Source organism: Bombina bombina, chromosome 6 (assembly GCF_027579735.1).
Source record: "Bombina bombina isolate aBomBom1 chromosome 6, aBomBom1.pri, whole genome shotgun sequence".
NCBI lineage: Eukaryota > Metazoa > Chordata > Amphibia > Anura > Bombinatoridae > Bombina > Bombina bombina.
Window position 1 is genome coordinate 377,420,026 of NC_069504.1, and position 24,624 is coordinate 377,444,649.

At 38.0% G+C, this 24,624-nt stretch overlaps 1 protein-coding gene and 1 non-coding gene across 2 annotated transcripts in view; one reads left to right on the forward strand and one right to left on the reverse strand.

The window, feature by feature from the left end:
- CFAP43 (cilia and flagella associated protein 43) overlaps window positions 1-24,624 on the reverse strand; it is a 491,704-nt gene that overhangs the window by 419,469 nt on the left and 47,611 nt on the right. The window contains exon 2 of the mRNA XM_053717078.1: window positions 6,853-7,106. Within this exon, the coding sequence (XP_053573053.1) occupies window positions 6,853-7,106 (254 nt within the window). The remainder of the gene's footprint in view (window positions 1-6,852; window positions 7,107-24,624) is intronic.
- Window positions 14,950-15,055, forward strand: LOC128665349 (U6 spliceosomal RNA). The gene has a single exon (XR_008403107.1). It is a non-coding gene; the product is annotated as a U6 spliceosomal RNA (small nuclear RNA).

Consider the following 24,624-nt stretch of genomic DNA (forward strand, 5'->3'; position numbering starts at 1 on the left):
TAATTTTAATCTAACGAAATTAATTAACTCTTATTAAATAACTTATTCCTATTTAAAGCTAAATACTTACCTGTAAAAATAAATCCTAATATAGCTACAATATAAATAATAATTACATTGTAGCTATTTTAGGATTAATATTTATTTTACAGGCAACTTGGTAATTATTTTAACTAGGTACAATAGCTATTAAATAGTTAAGAACTATTTAATAGTTACCTAGTTAAAATAATAACAAAATTACCTGTAAAATAAATCCTAACCTAAGTTATAATTAAACCTAACACTACCCTATCAATAAATTAATTAAATAAAATACCTACAATTACCTACAATAAAACCTAACACTACACTATCAATAAATAAATTAAAATACAATTCCTACAAATAAATACAATTACATAAACTAACTAAAGTACAAAAAATAAAAAAATATTTACAAACATAAGAAAAATATTACAACAATTTTAAACTAATTACACCTACTCTAAGCCCCCTAATAAAATAACAAAGCCCCCCAAAATAAAAAAATGCCCTACCCTATTCTAAATTAATACATTTAAAAGCTCTTTTACCTTACCAGCCCTGAACAGGGCCCTTTGCGGGGCATGCCCCAAGAAATACAGCTCTTTTGCCTGTAAAAAAAAACATACAATACCCAAGCCCCCCAACATTACAACCCACCACCCACATACCCCTAATCTAACCCAAACCCCCCTTAAATAAACCTAACACTAAGCCCCTGAAGATCTTCCTACCTTGTCTTCACCATACCAGGTTCACCGATCGGTCCAGAAGAGCTCCTCCGATGTCCTGATCCAAGCCCAAGCGGGGGGCTGAAGAGGTCCATGATCCAGCTGAAGTCTTCATCCAAGCGGGGCAGAAGAGTTCTTCCATTCGATTGAAGTCTTCATCCAAGCGGCATCCATCCGGAGCAAAGCGGCAGCATCCTGAAGACCTCCACCGCGGAACATCCATCCTGGCCGACGACTGAACGACGAATGACGGTTCCTTTAAATGACGTCATCCAAGATGGCGTCCCTCGAATTCCGATTGGCTGATAGGATTCTATCAGCCAATCGGAATTAAGGAAGGAATATTCTGATTGGCTGATGGAATCAGCCAATCAGAATCAAGTTCAATCCGATTGGCTGATCCAATCAGCCAATCAGATTGAGCTCGCATTCTATTGGCTGTTCCGATCAGCCAATAGAATGCGAGCTCAATCTGATTGGCTGATTGGATCAGCCAATAGGATTGAACTTGATTCTGATTGGCTGATTCCATCAGCCAATCAGAATACTCCTACCTTAATTCCGATTGGCTGATAGAATCCTATCAGCCAATCGGAATTCGAGGGACGCCATCTTGGATGACGTCCCTTAAAGGAACCGTCATTCGTCGGGAGACGCCGGAAGAAGAGGATGGATCCGCGTCGGCTGCTTCAAGATGGACCCGCTCCGCACCGGATGGAAGAAGATCGAAGATGCCGCTTGGAGAAGATGTTTGCCGGTCCGGATGTCCTCTTCTTGCCGGATAGGAGGAAGACTTTGGAGCCTCTTCTGGACCTCTTCAGCACCGGATGCCAGGACGGATCGGTGATACCTGGATGGTGAAGACAAGGTAGGAAGATCTTCAGGGGCTTAGTGTTAGGTTTATTTAAGGGGGGTTTGGGTTAGATTAGGGGTATGTGGGTGGTGGGTTGTAATGTTGGGGGGGGTATTGTATGTTTTTTTTTACAGGCAAAAGAGCTGTATTTCTTGGGGCATGCCCCGCAAAGGGCCCTGTTCAGGGCTGGTAAGGTAAAAGAGCTTTTAAATGTATTAATTTAGAATAGGGTAGGGCATTTTTTTATTTTGGGGGTCTTTGTTATTTTATTAGGGGGCTTAGAGTAGGTGTAATTAGTTTAAAATTGTTGTAATATTTTTCTTATGTTTGTAAATATTTTTTTATTTTTTGTAACTTAGTTCTTTTTTATTTTTTGTACTTTAGTTAGTTTATGTAATTGTAGTTATTTGTAGCATTTGTATTTAATTTATTTATTGATAGTGTAGTGTTAGGTTAATTGTAGGTAATTGTAGGTAGTTTATTTAATTAATTTATTGATAGGGTAGTGTTAGGTTTAATTATAACTTAGGTTAGGATTTATTTTACAGGTAAATTTGTTATTATTTTAACTAGGTAACTATTAAATAGTTCTTAACTATTTAATAGCTATTGTACCTGGTTAAAATAATTACAAAGTTGCCTGTAAAATAAATATTAATCCTAAAATAGCTATAATATAATTATAATTTATATTGTAGCTATATTAGGATTTATTTTACAGGTAAGTATTTAGCTTTAAATAGGAATAATTTATTTAATAAGAGTTAATTTATTTCGTTAGATTAAAATTATATTTAACTTAGGGGGGTGTTAGTGTTAGGGTTAGACTTAGCTTTAGGGGTTAATACATTTATTAGAATAGCGGTGAGCTCCGGTCGGCAGATTAGGGGTTAATAATTGAAGTTAGGTGTCGGCGATGTTAGGGAGGGCAGATTAGGGGTTAATACTATTTATGATAGGGTTAGTGAGGCGGATTAGGGGTTAATTACTTTATTATAGTAGCGCTCAGGTCCGCTCGGCAGATTAGGGGTTAATAAGTGTAGGCAGGTGTCGGCAACGTTGAGGGGGGCAGATTAGGGGTTAATAAATATAATATAGGGGTCGGCGGTGTTAGGGGCAGCAGATTAGGGTACATAAGGATAACGTAGGTGGCGGCACTTTGCGGTCGGCAGATTAGGGGTTAATTATTGTAAGTAGCTGGCGGCGACGTTGTAGGGGGCAGGTTAGGGGTTAATAAATGTAATACAGGGGTCGGCGGTGTTAGGGGCAGCAGATTAGGGGTACATAAGTATAACGTAGGTGGCGGTCGGCAGATTAGGGGTTAAAAAATGTAATCGAGTTGCGGCGATGTGGGGGGACCTCGGTTTAGGGGTGCATAGGTAGTTTATGGGTGTTAGTGTACTTTAGGGTACAGTAGTTAAGAGCTTTATGAACCGGCGTTAGCCCAGAAAGCTCTTAACTCCTGCTATTTTCCGGCGGCTGGAGTCTTGTCGTTAGAGCTCTAACGCTCACTTCAGAAACGACTCTAAATACCAGCGTTAGAAAGATCCCATTGAAAAGATAGGATACGCAATTGACGTAAGGGGATCTGCGGTATGGAAAAGTCGCGGCTGAAAAGTGAGCGTTAGACCCTTTAATCACTGACTCCAAATACCGGCGGTAGCCTAAAACCAGCGTTAGGAGCCTCTAACGCTGGTTTTCACGGCTAACGCCAAACTCTAAATCTAGCCGTAAGTTTTTTTAACAATTAATATTTTTACTCCTAAAGTTTATGACAGACTTTTTTTGCATATTATATGCTTTGTATATGAGATATTCCATATCTCCATGGAAACGGAACTCTCATTGATCAATTTGAATTTGATCCCTCCGGTATTTAAAGATACTTACAACTGAGACCAGACACTCTTGAGAAAGCCGGGTTGTCACCGGCGAAACACGTTGAGGTCTTTTGGTCTATGTGTGGATCCGTAGCAGCAGTGGCAAGAGCGTTCCTGTGAAGCAGCCTGTGACGTAATCTAACAGTCACATCCCCCTGGGTGAACGCCGCTTCAGCCTACAACTGTGGAGCACAATTTGATGTGAATTTTATTGAGGCCTGTTTTTATCCTGTTTCTAGTAAGTTACGTTACTAGTGTGTGTCACTTTGCACTTAATAAAGTAATACCTTGAGTCGGAGGTGCGCTGTCTTCTTCTTGTTACATATTAACCCCTAAACCTAACCCCCCTAACTTTAATATAATTAAAATAAATCTAAATAAAAATTACTATCATTACCTAAATAATTCCTTTTTAAAACTAAATACCTATAAAATAAACCCTAAGATAGCTACATTATAACTAATAGTTACATTGTAGCTATCTTAGGTTTTATTTTTATTATACAGCTAAATTTGTATTTATTTTAACTAGGTAGACTAGTTAGTAAATAGTTATTAACTATTTACTAGCTACCTAGTTAAACTGAATACAAAGTTACCTGTAAAATAAAACCTAACCTGAGTTACACTAACACCTAAAATTACAATAAAATTAAATAAATTAAATTAAAAAAATACATTTACCTAAATTACAAAAAATAATAAACACTAAATTACACAAAATAAAAAAAGAAATTATCAAAAATAAAAACGAATTACTCCTAATCTAATAGCCCTATCAAAATAAAAAAGCCCCCCCCCCCAAAAAAAAAAAACCCCTAGCCTACACTAAACTGCCAATAGCCCTTAAAAGGCCTTTTGCGGGGCATTGCCCCAAAGAAATCAGCTCTTTTACCTGTAAAAAAAAAATACAAACAACCCCCAACAGTAAAACCCACCACCCACACAACCAAATCCCCCAAATAAAATCCTATCTAAATAAACCTAAGCTCCCCATTGCCCTGAAAAGGGCATTTGGATGGGCATTGCCCTTAAAAGGGCATTTAGCTCTTTTACGTTGCCCAAAGTCCCTAATCTAAAAATAAAAACCACCCAATAAACCCTTAATAAAACCTAACACTAACCCCCGAAGATCAACTTACAGTTTTTGAAGACCAGACATCCATCCTCATCCAGCTAGGAGAAGTCTTCATCCAAGCGGACAGAAGTCCTCAACGAAGCCGGGAGAAGTCTTCATCCAAGTGGCAAGAAGTCGTCCTCCAGGCGGGCAGAAGTCTTCTTCCAGACAGCATCTTCTATCTTCATCCTTCCGACACGGAGTGGCTCTATCTTCAAGACATCCGGCGCGGAGCATCCTCTTCATACGGTCCCAGCCGTACACTGAAGGTTCTCTTTAAGGGACGTCATCCAAGATGGCGTCCCTTGAATTCCAATTGGCTGATAGAATTCTATCAGCCAATCAGAATTAAAGGGGAAAAATCCTATTGGCTGAGTTTGGTCTGATAGAGGAATATCCTACGAGCATTACATACACTATGTATGCTGAGAGAGGTGGTTGTGAAGATGCAATTTGTGACATACAAGCTACTGCTGATCCTCTGAGAAGGTGTGATTTTTGAATACACTCCAGTCCTATAACTTTGGCCCTCCTGATTTTAATCATCTAGACCTATATTGGCCTGATGAAACAGCCTGTGAGCTGAGAAACGCGTCTCCTGTTATTTTAGTAAACCATTTTTTTTATACACTTATCATCCCTGCAGTTCTGCTCGTTTGTTTTAGGATACAATTTTTATTTTTTCACACTGTTGGAGACTCTTCTCCCCCCTCTTGGAGAACGTTGGACTACCAGTCACCTGGGAGGCTGTGAGTTCCCAGTCTGCTCCTTTAGCCCCTGGCGGTGCGCCTTCTTTTTTACACGGAAGTGGCCTATGCTTCTTGAAGACTGACTGGTGACCAGCTGGGAGGCTGCAATATCCCAGTAGCCTATTTGTGAGTACCTTATCTTCACCTACACACTACCATTCACTGCTACCACTGTGCTTGGGCGCTCCTGTCTTTTGCCTTTTTTTCAGCTTTTACTAGAGGGACAGCCGTGACCTCACCCGGGGAGCTACCTGATGACTATGTACCATCTACCACCACATTTGACTTGAGAGACTTTTACGAATTTTGCTGCAGCCAACTATCGACACTACCCTTGGACTGTCTGTTTTTAGTGTATTTTTTATATAGCATTACCCTCCCTCCTTTTTTTATTTTTTTTTATTTCTCTTTCCTCTCCTTCTTAATCCCAATCCTCAATGCACACAAACAGGCCAGATTGTCAGGATATCTCACTCAAAGGATAGGTGAAATAATCAGCAGACCAATAGGCATGGCTATTAACCTGCTCTCACACAAGGTAATTCTAAAAACCTAGTCTGTTGGTGTGTCCTGACGACTGAAGTTGAGAAACACTGGTTTAGTGTACCATGTACTCTAAACCAATGTTTCGGGATTTCCTGCATGGCTATTTGCTAAGAGGTGGAAACGTCACCTCTTAGCAAAACAGAGTTCTGCCGTGAGCTGCCTGAGCAGCTCAGTGCGGCCAACGATTGAAACAAATAAAGGAGCTTTATGCATTAAGTATTTTATACTTCATGACTGAAAGTCCCCTTTATTTGTTCCAATGTGAAATGCTAGGATTGACTTTCACTTTAATGCAAGCCAAGCCAAAATGTACAAATAAAAGTACAAATGTACAAATGCAAAAATAAAATGCTCTAACACAGTAGAGAATGTTATTTTTTGCACTTTTATGTCCCTTTAAAGGGACATGAAATAAAGATTCAGATAGAACATACCATTTTAAACAACTTTGCAATTTACTTCTATTTCATATGCTTTGTTCTATTGGTATCTTTTGTTGAAATGCATACCTAAATAGGCATCTGGAGCAGCAATGCGCTACTGGGAGCTAGCTGCTAACTAGTGTCTACACATATATGCCTCTTGTCAATGCATAGCTTCCAATAATGCATGGCTGCTCCTTCACCAAAGAATACCAAAAGAGAGAAGCAAATTTGATAATAGAATTGGAGAGTTGTTTAAAAGGGTATGCTCTGGCTGAACCAGTTTTAATGTCCCTTTAATTCATTCAGACTTCTCATTTTGTGGCTTCTTAAAGCTTAATGAATCTAGACAACAAGCAAGTATTTTGTTATCTTCAATAAGTACATTAAAATAGCCAGAAATATAATGTAATTTAAGTTTTCTGCCTATTAACTAATACTATACATAATCTCACCAATCACATCTGCTCTGAAGTACGCCATTTATGCATTCATTCGGTAAATGTTATCAAGTATAACTAAAAAGGTACCTTTTAGTTCTGCAGTTTCGCCACATCCTGGGAAAGAATAAACATAAATGTTTGGTTTAAGCTTTTGATTTGAGAAAGCCAAAATATTACTGGAGATATTAACTGTAAATGCGCCAATACTTCCAGTGGTACATTGCAGAACCGACTGTTTTCTTGTTTCTATGTCGATAAATATAACAAAATTTCCACTCGGGTAACACACTGTTTTGTAGTCAATAAAATGAACATTGTTTTTGTTAATTCCTTGAACCCATCTGAAATGAAAACACGAAGAAAAAAAAAAGTTAATTGTAACATTCATTGCAAACATTACAATTAAAGAACATACATTTAAAATAAATACATCAATTCAATTAGTGCTGCACGAATAAAAGACCGCTCATTAAATTATCTACTTAGATTAGATTACAAGTGGAGTTCTAATTTATTGCACACCCGCAAATGGGCAAATTTGACCTTTTTTTTCCGGGCAATCGATAAATAACCGTTACAAGTGGCTAGTTATTGCTACCATGAGACCTTTGGTTAATTTTCTATATATCCCCCAATTGCCCCCATAATTTAGGGTAGAGTGCATTATTTAAAAAAAAGTAGCCTTCCCCCCCCAATAATAACTGCAGGAGGCAGTTTTAAGGGATTAAAAGTGGCAGATATGGGGTGTTAGGAAACAAACAGCACTGAAAAGTGCCTTTACATTGCAGTCTATGTGGACTGTGTGTTCCCAGTAAATATATATGTATATGCTTATATACATAACATAATTTATGTAAGACATTACCTGATAAATTAATTTCTTTCATATACAATCCTACTAGAAGGGGCAAAGTTTCCCAAACCTCAAAAAGCCTTTAAATACATCCCTCGCCACACCCACAATTCCGTTTAACGAATAGACAAGTAGTGGGTGATAAAGAAAAGAGTAAAAAGCATAAAAACAAAGAATTTGGAAATAATTGTGCTTTATACAAAAATAATAACCACCATAAAAAGCCAATGCCAATATAAAAGAAATTAATGTATCAAGTAAGTTCTTACATAAATTATGTTTTCTTTCATGTAATTGGCAAGAGTCCATGAGCTAGTGACGTATGGGATAGTAATACCCAAGATGTGGAACTCCACAGAAGAGTCACTAGAGAGGGAGGGATAAAAATAATAACAGCCATTTTCCGCTGAACAAAATTAATCCACAACCCAAAATATAAGTTTATTCCCATAAATGAAAAGAAAAAACTTAAACATAAGCAGAGGAATCAAACTGAAACAGCTGCCTGAAGAACTTTTCTACCAAAAATTGCTTCCGAGGAAGCAAATGCATCAAAATGGTAAAATTGTGTAAATGTATGCAAAGAAGACCAAGTAGCTGCTTTGCAAATCTGATCAACTGAAGCTTCATTCTTAAAAGCCCACGAAGTGGAGACTGATCTAGTAGAATGAGCTGTAATTCTCTGAGGCGGGTCTGACCCGACTCCAAATAAGCCTGATGAATCAAAAGCTTTAACCAAGATGCCAAGGAAATGGCAGAAGCCTTCTGACCTTTCCTAGAACCAGAAAAGACAACAAATAGACTAGAAGTCTTCCTGAAATCTTTAGTAACTTCAACATAATATCACAAAGCTCTTACAACATCCAAAGAATGTAAGGATCTCTCCAAAGAATTCTAAGGATTAGGACACAAAGAAGGAACAACAATTTCTCTATTAATGTTGTTAGAATTCACAACCTTATGCAGAAATTTAAATGAAGTCCGCAAAACTGCCTTATCTTGATGGAAAATCAGAAAAGGAGACTCACAAGAAAGAGCAGACAAATCGGAAACTCATCTAGCAGAAGAGATTGCCAAAAGGAACAACGCTTTCCAAGAAAGTAGTTAATGTCCAAAGAATGCATAGGCTCAAAAGGAGGAGCCTGTAAAGCCTTCAAAACCAAATTAAGACTCCAAGGAGGAGAGATTGATTTAATGACAGGCTTGATACGGACCAAAGCCTGTACAAAACAGTGAATATCAGGAAGCTTAGCAATTTTTCTGTGAAATAAAACAGAAAGAGCAGAGATTTGTCCCTTCAAGGAACTTGCAGACAAACCTTTATCCAAACCATCCTGAAGAAACTGTAAAATTCTAGGAATTCTAAAAGAATTTCAGGAGAATTTATGAGAAGAACACCATGAAATATAAGTCTTCCAAACTCGATAATAAATCTTCCTAGAAACAGATTTACGAGCCTGTAACATAGTATTAATCACTGAGTCAGAGAAACCTCTATGACTAAGCACTAGGCGTTCAATTTCCATACCTTGATATCCTTATGGAAAAACAGACTTTGAGACAGAAGGTCTGGTCTTAAAGGAAGTGTCTAAGATTGGCAACTGGACATCCGAACAAGATCACAGTCCAGGTTGGACGAACAAAAGAGGCCCCTTGAACTATTACGATGGTGATCTAACAACCAAGTCAGAGAGAGTCGAACATTAGGATTTGAGGATATTAATTGTGATATCTTTGTATAATCCCTGCACCATTGATTCAGCATACAAAGCTGGAGAGGTCTCATATGAAAATGAGCAAAGGGGATAGCGTCCGATGCTGCAATCATGAGACCTAAAACTTCCATGCACATAGCTACTGAAGGGAATGATTGAGACTGAAGGTTCAGACAAGCTGAAACCAATTTTAATCATCTCTTGTCTGTTAGAGACAGAGTCATGGACACTGAATCTATCTGGAAACCTAAAAAGGTGACCCTTGTCTGAGGAATCAAGGAACTTTTTGGTAAATTAATCCTCCAACTATGTCTTCGAAGAAACAACACTAGTTGATTTGTGTGAGATTATGCAAAATGTAAAGACTGAGCTAGTACCAAGATATCGTCCAAATAAGGAAACACTGCAATACCTCGTTCCCTGATAACAGAGAGTAGGGCACCGAGAACCTTTGAAAAGATTCTTGGAGCTGTCGCTAAGCCAAATGGAAGAGCGACAAATTGGTAATGCTTGTCTAGAAAAGAGAATCTCAGAAACTGAAAATGGTCTGGATGAATCGAAATATGAAGATATGCATCCTTTTAGTCTATCATAGACATATAATGACCTTGCTGAACAAAAGGCAGAATAGTCCTTATAGTCACCATTTTCAAAATTTTCAGATCCAGAACTGGCCTGAATAAATTTTCTCTTTCTTTGGGACAATGAATAGATTTGAATAAAACCCCAGACCCTGTTCCTGAAACGGAACTGGTATGATTACCCCTGAAAGCTCCATGTCTAAAACACACTTCAGAAAAGCCTGAGCCTTTACTGGATTTGCTGGGATGCGTGAGAGAAAAAAATCTTCTCACAGGAGGTCTTACTCTGAATTCTATTTGGTACCCTTGAGATACAATACTCTGAATCCATTTATTTTGGACAGAAGCTAAATACTTTGGAAGAATCTTAATCTGCCCCCTACCTGCTGAGCTGGAATGAGGGCTGCACCTTCATGCAGACTTGGGGGCTGGCTTTGTTTTCTTAAACGGCTTGTATTTATTCCAACTTGAAGAAGGTTTCCAATTGGAACCAGATTCTTTGGAGGAAGGATTGGGTTTCTGTTCCTTATTTTGACGAAAGGAACGAAAACTGTTAGAAGCTTTAGATTTACCCTTTGGTCTTTTATCATGAGGCAAAAAAACTCCCTTCCTCCCAGTTACAGTTGAAATAATTGAATCCAACTGAGAACCAAATACATTTTTACCTTGGAAAGAAAGAGATAGTAATCTAGATTTAGATACCATGTCAGCATTCCAAGATTTAAGCCATAAAGCTCTTCTAGCTAAAATAGCTAAAGACAGATTTAACATCAATTTTGATGGTATCAAAAATGGCTTTACAGATAAAATGATTAGCATGTTAAAGCAAGCAAACAATGCTAGACAAATCAGGATCTCTTTCCTGTTGCGCTAAACTTTCCAAACAAAAAGTTGAAGAAAGCTGCAACATCAGCCAAAGAAATAGCAGGCCTGAGAAGATAGCCAGAATATAAATAAGCTTTCCTTAAATAAGATTCAAGTTTCCTATCTAAAGGGTCCTTAAACGAAGTACTATCTTCCATAGGAATAGTAGTACGTTTGGCAAGAGTAAAAATAGCCCCATCAACTCTGGGGATCTTTTCCCAAAACTCCAAACTAACTGCTGGCAAAGGATAGAATTTTTTAAACCTTGAAGAAGGGATAAAAGAAGTACCAGGCCTATTCCATTCCTTAGAAATCATATCAGAAATAGTATCAGGAATTGGAAAAACCTCAGGAGTAACCACAGGAGGTTTATAAACAGAGGTTAAAGGTTTACTAGTTTTAATATCAAGAGGACTAGTTTCCTCAATATCCAATGTAATCAACACCTCTTTTAACAAGGAACGAATATACTCCATTTTAAATAAATAAGTAGATTTGTCAGTATCAATATCTGAGGTAGGATCTTCTGAATCAGATAGATCCTCATCAGAGGAGGATAATTCAGTATGTTGTCAGTCATTTGAAATTGCATCAACTTTATGAGAAGTTTTAAAAGACCTTTTACTTTTATCAGAATACAGGATAGTAGACAAAGCCTTCTGAATCGCATCAGCAACAAAATCTTTTATATTCACAGGGATATCATGTACATTAGATATGGAAGGAACAACAGGCATTGTACTATTACTGATGGATACATTCTCTGTATGTAAAAGCTTATCATGACAACTATTACATACCACAGATGGAGATATAATCTCCACAAATTTACAACAGATACACTTAGCTTTGGTAGAACTGTTATCAGGCAGTAGGGTTCCAACAGTGGTCAGATTGAGACATCTTGCAAATGTAATAGAAAAAAAACAACATATAAAGCAAAATTATCAATTTCCTTATATGACAGTTTCAGGAATGGGAAAAAATTCAAACAGCATAGCCCTCTGACATAGAAAAAAGGCAAGAAGCACATAGGAATGGGGTTTTAAATAATGAAATTATGACGCCTAACGCAAAATGAAATTTATTTTTGGCGCTAACAACATCTGAAAATTACACATTTGCGTCATTGCAGACGCAACCTTGTGTAAAGAACTCGGCGTCAAGTAAGACGCCGGAAATTACGAACTTGCGTCACCGGACGTACCTTAGCGCCAAAATAATTCTCGCTCCAAGAATAACGCAATAAACATCAGCATTTTTGCGCCTCGTGAGGGCTATAACAGAGAACCTATGAAATATATTTCCCACAAGGAAAACCATTGCATTCAATAGGTGATACTCCCTTCACATCCCTCTGACATTCACTGTACTCTGAGAGGAATCGGGTATCAAAATGCTGAGAAGCGCATATCAACGTAGAAATCTTAGCACAAACTTACTTCACCACCTCCATAGGAGGCAAAGTTTGTAAAACTGAACTCTGGGTGTGGTGAGGGGTGTATTTATAGGCATTTTGAGGTTTGGGAAACTTTGCCCCTCCTGGTAGGATTGTATATCCCATACGTCACTAGCTCATGCCAATTACATGAAAGATATATATTTATTTGTTAATATGTGTATATATACATATTAACACGTAAATATATATGTAATCATCATATATATTTGCTGCCCTTCGTTGCGTGACTAATCCCCTTTGCTTAGCTTGTTCTCAAGCCGTGTCTCCTGAGCACAATGCTTCCATGCAATGCCAATGTTAGGTCGCGTCTGCATTGCACCTCACTTGTAATATCAGCTCACATTTTGGTGCGCTCGTGTTACTCAGTTGAACGCAAATATCGCTTTTGTGAAAGCGATATTTTGCGCTCAACTTGTAATATGGCCCTGAATTTGCATTTAAGCAAATTACTTATCTAGATGCCTAAAAATATTATTAGAATTTATATTAACCCGTAGCAGAGTTTTCCACAGAAAAGTTTGCCAGCCGGGTGGCACTATGAAGTAGCTGGGTGGGGGCAGTGTAATACTTTACAATATTACATTATCTGTTATTTACAAATATTACTTAAATGGATATGAAACCAAAAAAATGTTCTTTAGTGATTCAGAAAGAGCATGAAATTTCAAAATAAGTTTCCAATTAAAATTTGCTTTGTCCCCATGGTATTCTTTGTTGAAGAGATACGTGTCTGGAGCACTATGTGGCAGGAAATAGCGCTGCTATATAGTGCTCTTGCAAATGGATAACATAGTAGCAAAACTGCTGCCATATAATACTCCAGATAGGTGTACACTCCTGTGCTCACATCCCTGCACACCAACAAAAGATACCAAGAGAACAAAGAAAATTTGATAATAATAGTAAATTAGAAAGTTGTTTAAAACTGCATGCTCTATTTGAATCATGATAGAAAAATGTTGGGTTTCATGTCCATTTAAACTATCAAAAACATAAATTATTTGCATAATTTAACATAAATTGATCATTTGAGCAACAAAAATTAAAAACATTTAATATTAGCGCATTTTAAATTAAAGGAATGGTCTAATCAAAATTTAACTTTCATGATTCAGATAGGGCATGTCATTTTAAACAACTTTCCATTTTACTGGAATTTGCTTTATTCTCTTGGTGATCTTTGTTGAAAGCTAAACCTAGGTAGGCTCATATGCTAATTTCTAAGCCCTTGAAGGCCGCCTCTTATCTCATTGCATTTTAAGTATTTCACAGTTAGACAGCTCTAGTTCATGTGTGCCATATAGATAATATTGTGCTCACTCCTGTGGAGTTGTTTTTGAGTCAGCACTGACTGGCTAAAATGCAAGTCTGTCAAGAGAACTAAAATAAAAGGGCAGTCTGCAAAGGCTTAGATACAAGGTAATCAAAGAGGTAAAAAGTATATTAATATAACTGTGCTGGTTATGCAAAATTGGGGAATATACACACACACTGTATATATATTGAAATATTTAAAAACAAAAATAGCATTTTCATCTATCTGAAGAAAATAGGAATGTAACGTATTCCTAAAACCTTTGAGTTAAGTGCAGTTGGTCTAGCACAGTGTCGAATTAGCGCACAACTGATAGCTGTTAGTTTTTCTTTTTTTTGCGTGCCTCAATGGAGAGTTAGCACGGTTGCGATATCCGAAGTCTTTCAGTCTTTCGCTCGCGCTCTAACTTTTTTACTTTCAACTTCTAATATGTGTACTAATGAGGTTGCACAAATTTTTTTTTAATTTGAGCACATTAAGTGCGTGACGGAAAAAAATATTTATCGCAACACATGTAATCTGGCCATATGTGTTGAGAGGTATATAAAAATGCAAAAGCAAAATGCTTTAATATGTTAGAATCACAAAAGAAAATTTGTGGGTTTCATATCCCTTTAAACACAACACTCACCCTAAAAATACATCCTGATGAGCTACAGATGCCTTCTATTTTCACTTGTAAACAGTGATTCTGAAAAAGAGTTCTGAATCACTGTTTACATGTTTGTCATTGGAAATATCATTTGCCAGCACTGTGCATGTGTGATACTGCTGTGCGGCTAACCTGACGATTGGATGAGCAGGGAAAACGTCACTGCTCTTAAAAAAAAAAAGAGTTGAAAGGGGCCGGCAGGGTGAGTAAATATATACTGAATATCAGAATGATTTAAAGCCTTCAGCACTAGTGAATTAAAAAAAAAAATATGTACACATACATTTACAAGCATGCAAATTTTAAAAATAACATGCAGCTACATGCATGATACCATCACTGTAAGTATCAATTTATAAAAAGAGTCCCGTGAACAAGTTTTAAACTAGGAGAGACTGTTATAATGTTGTGATGGCTCCTGTAGAGATACTAATATTAGTTCTCTGAGGGTCCTGAGTGGCAATTTAACTACAGGTTTAACCCATTTGCGGAGATAAAGTCATAAAACTGAGAGGTAGTGAATACTAAAATGAGATGATCTTACAAATTAGAACATTTCATTTTTCCAAACGCTAATCTTAAAACACTGTCTTAATAATTATTTAGTCAAAATAGTAAATTCCAACTCAGTATAAATTGTATCTACGAAAACTATATAACAAATTAACAGAAGCTAAACTCTAATGAAAATATTTTTCCACATTATGTACTAATGATAAATAGAAAAAAATATATAGTTTTTGCGCTAGGTTTGTGAGCACAAATACTAAAATTAGAATGATACAGAAAAGATTAGCGCTACCCCTGTGCAGGGTGACAAGCAAATTTGTGAGACATTTCATAATTTGTTAGTCCTTGCATTCACCAAGATTACAAGTTGTGCGCTAAACCGGGTGTGTAAATAACGCAAAAAAATGAGCGGTTTTGCACTCTTCATAGCGCTGCCATTACAAGTTACTAAAAAACCTTCTTTTGTTGTGCAGTATGGTGCGATAAGCTCCATGCCACACAAAACCCAAGGCCTGACTTTACGTGCTCATGCGCCCTTTTCCCCCATAGACATCAATGGGGAGAAAGTGTTAGAAAAAAACTAACACCTGTGATTGCGGAATTGCGATCGCCGTAACGCAATCCCCATTGATGTCTATGGGGAAAAGAAAGTTTATTATAAATCTCACACCCTAACATAAACCCCTACTCTAAATACCACTAATCTGCCGTCCCCCGACATCGCAGACACTAAATAAACTTATTAATCCCTAATCCGCCGCACACCTGCTTCACTAAAACCTTAATAAACCTATTAACCCCTAAACCGCCGCCTCCCAACATCACCGACAATCAAAAGACCTATTACCCCTAAACTGCCGCCCCCCCACATAGCTACTACTATAACAAACCTATTAACCCCTAAACCGCCGCCCCCCACATCGCTAATACTAAACGAAATCTATTAACCCCTAAACCAATGGCCCCCACATCGCTACTCCTATAACAAACCTATTAACCCCTAAACCGCCGCCCCCCCCACATTGCTAATACTAAACGAAATCTATTAACCCCTAAACCGTTGACGGGAGGGTGGCAGTTTAGGGGTTAATAGGTAGTTTAAGGGTGTCAGTGTACTTTGTAACATTTTAGTTATGATTTTTGTGAAACATTTTTGTTTTGCAAAATCCATAACTACTGGTAGTTATAGTAGAATGGATCGCAGTGGTATAGACGATAATGCAAGCATTTTAGCCGGAATGCACAACCTGTAATACGGCGCTATGAAAATCCTGCACTCAAGTCATTTTTTGAGTGCAGAATTTAGAGTTGCATTACAGGCGCAACTTGTAATACGGGAGACTTACCATTCCACGCACAATGGCCAATTTTTCAGAGGTATAGCCGCACCGCACAATACCGCAAAACTTGTAATCTAGGTCATTGTTATTTATGCCATCTGGATGTTTGTTTATAAGTTACAATTTGTATTGATTAATATGTTTTAAATGTTTTTTTAAGCAGGATAAATGATCTGCTCTCACCCTACTTCTCCTCTTCTGTTTTTCCTTTCTCCTTACCTCTTCTTTGGATGGGGGTAAACTAACAAATGTCTGTATTCATTTTTAGTGGCGAGGTTTTTTTACCCCTATTTTCCTTCTGAGCACTTAACTGAATAACTACTTTTCCTGCTAGTAAACATAGATGCTCTCCTTTTTATCATGATATCACTTTTAATAGCGACTGTTCCTTATTTCTAAGCTATGGCACGTAACTATTTAATAGTAGCTTCCCTAAACGTTAAAAGGGCTAAGCTCCCCTAATAGGAACAAATTAAAACCATACTTACATAATGTTGTAGTGAAGCATAATCTAAATATTTGGGAATCTCTAAGAAATCGACTTACTAATTGCCCCCCATCCTTCACCAATGCATAGCACAGTGGGGTTATTATGGGACCTCAAGAATATTCATTCAGGCGACAGGGTACTGAAAGGATATTCCGCCATTGGAGATTTTTTCGATCAGCATCAAACCCTAGACCTTACATTGATACAGACCTGGTTTAACCCAGCCCCACCTTGGTTTCCTTTTGAATCCATAAAAGTTCTCAGCTTCCTGAGAACTTGGGGATTTCTCGCTGCTTCCACTAGAAAACCCACTCCATGGGAAATTGGATGGAATAAGGGTTGTAAACAACCCAAACCTCTCACGTTGTACTATAATCTACTCCTTTCAGACCTCACTCAAAGGATACCATGGCAATATAAGGCCTGGATCCGGGAAGTGGAGACCAACATTTCTGACCAAGATTGGGACAATGCTATTTCTCTTACAAAATAGACCATACATTGTATTACTATGTTAGAAGTATATGTCAAGGTATTGCTAAAATGGCATAGAACCCCTGTCAGACTTATCAAAATGTACCCAGAATCCTCATGCTTGTGTTGGCGAGAATGTGGAGATGAAGGAACCGACCTTCATATCTGGTGGGAATGCCCGAAATTATCCTTGCTTTGGAGAGAAGTTGAAGACAGGTGTAGATCCCTGCATTTAATAATTCAGATAACACAGCTCAGCGCCCTTCTACATATATTAGGTGGAGATATAACACAGATGTCGAACAGACTGCTGATATATATTTTCACAGCAACCAAGCTATGTATAGCAAGATCCTGGAAATCCCCCGAACCCCCAAGCCTCTCAGAAATCAAAGGTGTAATTGATTATATGGCAATCATGGAGAGACACTTTTACAATTCGATTGATCAGATAGACATCTACTGGCTAGTATGGGATGCTTGACTACATAAATAGGGAGATACATATATATATATATATATATATATATATATATATATATATATATATATATATATATATATATATATATATATATATATATAGAAAATAAATCAAGAAAGGCACTCTCCGTATTCATCACCAAAACTTTTACTTAGGTGAACGTTTTCGGTGTTGCCACCGTCCTCAAGGTCTGAGGACGGTGGCAACACCGAAAACGTTCACCTAAGTAAAAGTTTTGGTGATGAATACGGAGAGTGCCTTTCTTGATTTATTTTCTATATTATACATTTAAAGTGCACCCTGGAGGTTGCATGTTAATAGTGAGTGTGGGATCCCTTCTGAGTATTATATATATATATATATATATATATATATATATATACACACACACATGTGTGCATTTATGTGTTTACATGTCTGCAGACATATTCTTCCCCCCCCTTTTTTTTTTCCTTTCCCCTCTCTCCCCCCCCCTTATACTCCCTAACCTCTTTCCAACCCCATTCATTACCCAACCTATGCTCTGTTCTTTCTGACCCGAGCACAGATATCTACCAACCAAGTGACCATTTCTTATGAGGACAATTCATCTACTTAGACTTTCTGTTGTTAAAGTTTCTAATAGATGACCCCACTGAAGATTATGTTACCAAACTTCTTTACTGATAATGTGACATACCACATGTTCTTACTGTTTTTTCAGAATAACGTGAATAATACCTGTAATAATATACCATTATATGAAACGTTTGTATAACGTGATTATTATTGCCGTAGACCACAGGTGATATGTTTTTCTTCTTTTTTGTTTTTCTCTATTGTTCATATTTGAACGTGATGTTTACGTTTATCTGTATAAACATTCTTTGCCTTTCAATAAAACAGATTTGTTAAAAAAAAAAAAAAAAAAGGGCTAAGCTCCCCAACCAAGAGGTCGGTTGCTCTAACTGGTTCCACAAACATTGTGCAAATATAGTGTGCCCTCAAAAAGCCTACTGAATCCTGCCTTCTATCTAGGTGCTACCCAGTTGATTATTTTTAGATCACATAGTATGAAATTGCATGGAGTATTTTATTTGATGCACACGCCCCATTTCAACTAATCCAACTGGTAACAGACATACACCAAACAACAAAGGAAGGCACAAGGTCTCCAACAATCACAGGACACTTGGAACAGGACATTTGTAAATAGAAACTTGAAACTTGAAACAGGACACTCGCATCCAGTAAAGGCAAAAGTTATTTATTGGACATCAGAGGGTAAAATACACATCACATCCAAGAACATGGTCAGTCAGGCTTGATCAAACATGTTTCGTATAAACATACTGTACTTTGGCAATGACCACCTACAACCTAATGACTGAAGCAGCTAGTATATATACCTACATAGCACCTCCCTAAAATCTAACCACCTATCCTGGTAGCAAACTCTTAATTGGTATTTGACACATCTGTGTTTAACACACCTAAAGGATTTACATACATCAACTGCATATTCAGAATAAATAGATGTAAAAAGTAAAGAGTTAAAAGTAGAAAAGGAGGCATACACTATACAGAAAATTTTCTTTAGCAACATCATAATTACATATTTGTGGTATAAAATATATTTAAAATCTATGAAAGAAAACATAATATCTTAAGCAGTGATTAACTGTGCACTATGTAACATCAAAAAATATTCTATTTAACAAATAATTTAATATCCCATTCAGAATTTAGGCCTCTTGGCACAACAGTTTCCAATTGGAAAATCCAAAAGACTTCCCTTTGTCTGAGAGTCTCCTCTCTATTGCCCCCTCTGGGGTAACTGGGAATAGCTTGGATAAACTGAAATGCCAGGAGGGAAATGTCAGAATGATGTTCTTTCTTAAAGTGTAGTGAAACTGGAGTAGTGGATTTGGGATCTTCAATAGACCTGAGATGCTCCAAAAATCTATCCTTCAGGGGACGTGTAGTGAGCCCTACATATTGCTTATTGCACACCCTACAGGTCAGAAGATATATGACAAATGTAGAATTACAAGTGGAATATTGTTTAATCTGGTAAACTTTACCTGTGACTTGGGACATAAATTCTGAACCAAACAATGCATGTGTACATGATTTACATCTACTGCTGTTACATTTGTGAAATCCAGGTTTTAAAGAAAGCCAATTTTTCTTTTTTATTGCCGGTAGCATGGAGGGAGACAAAATATTGCCTAAAGTTTTGGCTTTATGAGAAACAAAGCCACATCCTTCCTGCACAGTTTCTCTAAGTCCATCATCAACCTCTAGTATAGACAGTGAGTCACACACTATTTTACAAATTTTATGGTACTCGCTGCTGTACGTGGTGATGAACTTAGGTTTATTTTGTAAGGAGTTAGGCTCCCTTTTTTGTACAAACAGGGAATCCCTTTCCAGGGGATCAACTTGTCTTTTGGCCCTCTCAAGGTTATTCTTGTCATAGCCTCTTTGCAAGAAACGGTCAGTTAATTCCTTGACATGAAATTCATACCTTTCTGGGTTAGTACAGTTACGTTTAACTTGGATATACTGACTTTTAGGTATAGATACTACAGTGTGTCTCGGTGACAAGAGGTAGTATTAAGGATGGTATTCCCTGCCACCTCTTTGCGATAGAATTCTACTTCAATGATTTGTTTCTCAACATTAGCATGTAGTTCTATATCCAAATATGAGAGACTCTCCCTACTATTTACATGTGTAAATTTTAAGTTCAAGTCATTGTCCTGTAGAAATGCTACAAAGGAGGAGATGATCTCCTCAGGGCCTTTCTAGATAAACAAAAGGTCATCTATGTAGCGACCAAAATATAATATATGTTCTCTGTAGGGGTTAGCATCTCCAAAGACGCGGGACAGCTCCCACCAACCAAAATAAAGGTTGGCATAGGAGGGGGCAAACTTAGCCCCGTTAGCGGTCCCGCGCCTCCAGAGATAGTAGTCCCCATCAAACATAAAAAAATTATGAGTGAGGAGAAAATCAATTGATCTGAGGATAAATTCCTTCAGTTCAACACTATAGTTGGGGAAATGATCGAGGAAAAAATCCAATAGCCCTAATTCCCTTGTCAAGTATAAAGGGAGATAACATCCATCAAACTGAATGAATAACCTGCTTCCCATTTTAACTTCTCAATCTGTTTGATGACATCACTGGTGTCTCTCACATAGCTCATTAATTTTTCTACCAAGGGTTGTAAGTGGGCATCAATTATTTCAGACAGAGGTTCAATTAAGGAACCAATTCCAGCCACTATTGGGAGTCCCGGTGGCCTACACATGCTTTTATGAATTTTAGGCAGATAGTGAAAAATCGCCACTTTTGGATACTTAACTGTCAAAAATTCCAAATTCTTTTGTGTTATAACTCCATTATAGGCAGCCCAATCAATGATGGACTTGAGTTACCTTTGAAAACGAAAGGTGGGATTATTGGGTAATTTAAGATAAACCTCATCCTCTGATAGCTGTCTCAAAGCTTCTTCTAGGTAATCCTGTTTGTTTAAAACCACAATCACTATCTCCTGTATTTTCTGTAGCGATCTTAGAGCTTGATATTCTTGTTTGGTTAAGTTGTGAATTTCAGTCAATACTGGCATGTAAATTCTTCAACTTCAACTCAACAGTTTTTTTGAAAAATCTCAATGGCACTAGATCTTGTCTGTACTGCATAAAAATCTGATTTTGATCTCGGTTTACTTATATCAATTTTTTCAAAACCATCAGTATCTACTGCCATTGAGTTTTCCTGTTCTAGAGATACCAAAACTAATAATGCACATTTATCAGAAAAGTCCCCAGTTATCACAGTATCTTAATCTATACCTTTATCCTCTAAAACAGTATTGGCTAAATCTGCTCCTAGAAAATGTTTCTTTAAAACCAATGTTCTAACAAATTTATTTAGGTCTACAATTGTGTTAAATAAATCAAAATGTGTGGTAGGAGCAAAGTTAAGACCCAATGAGAGAACACATAGCTGATCATATGTCAAAACCTGAGAGGACAAATTGACAACATTATAAAACTGTTCTAAATGTACCTCCTGGACTGACTCCCCTTCTTCCTTTGGGGGTATCTGTGTGTCTTCACATTCCCTGTCTGTAATGTGGGCTGCTCTGTTAAATCTACATCCCCCTCTACGTATTTTCTTCTTTGTGTCAGGGGGTCCTTTCTATTTTTTGACATAGTGTCAGACATAGAAGGGAGGTTCTTGATTGTAGTGGGTATCTAGTTTAACAGACCCGTTACATTAGTCAGCTAAACCTCCTTCTTTGCATATTGACTTTACATAAAAGCACCCTGATAGTTGTAGATGACTTCAATATAACCTTAGACCCTTTACTTGATTACTCCCTTCAGAGGAGTACACATTCTAGAAAATTCTTGAAATCTATCATGGAATCCTTAACAGATTTTACTGAGGATTACACCTTCCAATCCCTTCAGAATAGGAGCTATTCTAGAATATATTATATTTGCATAGACCAAGTTGCAGATGCATACATAGAATCAACTTCATGGTCTGACCATGCAATAGTTACAATGAAACTGGACTGGTTGGGTGTTCCGGTTTTCCCATTCCAATGAAAACGTGAAAAATGTCTTTTACATAATCTCCTGAACCTTTTTATAATTCAGAATATCCCCAACTCAATTCCCCTACCAGCCAAAACCAGATTAACTTTATGGGAAGTTCACAAACCTGGGGGAATTCATCAAGCAAAGAACCATTCAAAATAAATATAATCAAGGATAAAAACAGACTGCTGACGCTAGTCAGAGAGCTAGAGTGGCTCCATAACGCTCTCCTTCTTATCCACAATTAACATCCCAATTAGCAAAGGTTAGACAAGATCTTAATGCCTTATCACATAATGAGAAACAAAGAGCCTTTTACCTTAAAAAGCTACATTTGCCCTTTTGTGAATAAAGTGTAACCTTTGCTAGCTAGAGCTCTGAAAGCAAAACTGCTTAAAGCTTACATTAGGTAAATAAGTTCAGCATCAAATTTAGAAGTACATGATAGTAAAGAGATAGCTGAAGTATTTCACCTATATTATTTGCTACTTATACATGTTACTTAATGCAATTAGGAGAGAATGCGCATTACTAGCTAAGCAAGGTAACTTGAGAGGAAGCAAACACGGGAGGAATTTAGCTGACCCTCCTGTTGCTGCTGAGTTATGAGAGGGCTAATTGGGCATTTGAGTGACTGGTGAATGGGCAAGTAGTAGCGTCAAGGTCCAGGGACTGCGAAGTGAGGAGCTGCAGCAGCAGTGGCTCTTACCCAGAGGATTGGGATTAGCCGGTGAGCTCTGTGGAAGGTGGTCTACACAAGGGGATCTCTGATGGAAGGAGCAGTGAGTTCTGGTCAGTTGATTCCCAGTAAGCCAATAAAAAGGAGGACCTGGGCTTGGGGGCAGAGCGTGCAGGCATCCAAGATGACTGCACCTCGTTGAAGCTCTGAGCACGGGCAAGCTGAAAACCACCACTGCACCCAGCATCTTACCCCTCTGACCACCAAAAAGTCAAGGGTAACAGCGGAACATCTACTGGTCATGCCAGTCGACTTTGCAAACTCATCCGACCTCCTGTTAAACTTCCACAACTCCCGGCGCATTCACTATTGCAACCCAGCATGTGAAAGGCTGTCACCACGTGGCTCTGATAACGCTGCTCACAGCAACATCTCCAACACCGGTAAACTCTCTAGAGCTGCCCTCAAGCTACACTGCCAACCCTTCTGGAAATGCGAGCCCTCTTTCACCTCGCACAGGCCTAAACACCATTTTCAGCCAGCGGCCTACTCTATCTCCATGAGGCTAAGCCTCAGCCCAACAGCAACCTGAAACGGAACCTGCAACGAGATCATCATGACTAGACAAACAGCCTACTAATTCCAAAAAACTACGTTCAACAAAATCATTTACTCTCAGCATCTTTATGCACCCATCTTCCTCTGGCACGCTTATATCACGGTTAGTAACATGGCCTAATTGGCAAAATACCACCTAAAGTGCCTTCTTTATTCATCCTGCCCTTGCCAGTCAGGTTATACCTGGACTTATGATGCTCTAAATACCACTATGAGGCCTCAATATACCCTAATCTTTTAATAGAAAACTATACCTCCAATAACACCAGCGACCATGCAGCCATAAAACCTCCATTGCAGTTTGATCAAAAAACCTGGCGTAAAGTTTAGGCTACAAGCAATCCAGCAGCACCTTAAAAAGGTGAGAACCCTGACCAGCAATAACAAAGCACAGGCCTGAACCTTCTCTCAAAACCCTTTATTGAATCTGCAGTTGTTGCCTTCTTTAGCTCATACCGTGACTTTAAAACCACTGCCACTTATAGGCAATCCTAATTACATATATCTTGCTTACACCACTGTGATGGATACTGAAACATATACCGATATTGTCGATAATACACAGGTTATAAAGATCTAAATCATTTTTTTTTTTATTCAGTGAGCTTTTTTTCCCCAACACCGACACCTTGTGGAATAACCCCTCCATTCTACCCTGCCTTTCCCCTCTCTGCACTAACTACAGAATCTAATCATCCTCTCCTTTGACACCACCTTCAGCTAACTCATGGCTTGTTACTACCTAACAAAAGGGCAGACATGGCTCATCACAGGACATCTAAAGCCGATAAAAATCTTAAAGCTACCTCAGCTGGGCCAAATCCCACTAGTACACCATTCAAACACTTTGACAGGAAAAAGGCTACAGACCCTCCTATAAATGATGGAGAAGACAATCCCTCAGCTGAACTCTCAGACAGCGAACAACCCCCTCATGTAGAGCAAACTACCCTCTCAACTAAAGATGGTCCTGTCACGCTGAAAGCAATGAAGACTCTTATTTCCCAAGTTAAAACATGCATTTGCGAAGAGTGTGCGGATTTAAAGCGAGAAATCAACAAACTAGGATTTAGAGTTGAAAATCTTGAAGACGACAGAGAAGAACTTATCAAAGACATGTCAGATATGTCTCAGAAGATACAGCTTCAACAAACACAGATTACATATCTCGAATCCAAAATTGATGATATTGAGAATCTCACAAGACGCAACAACCTCTGCATT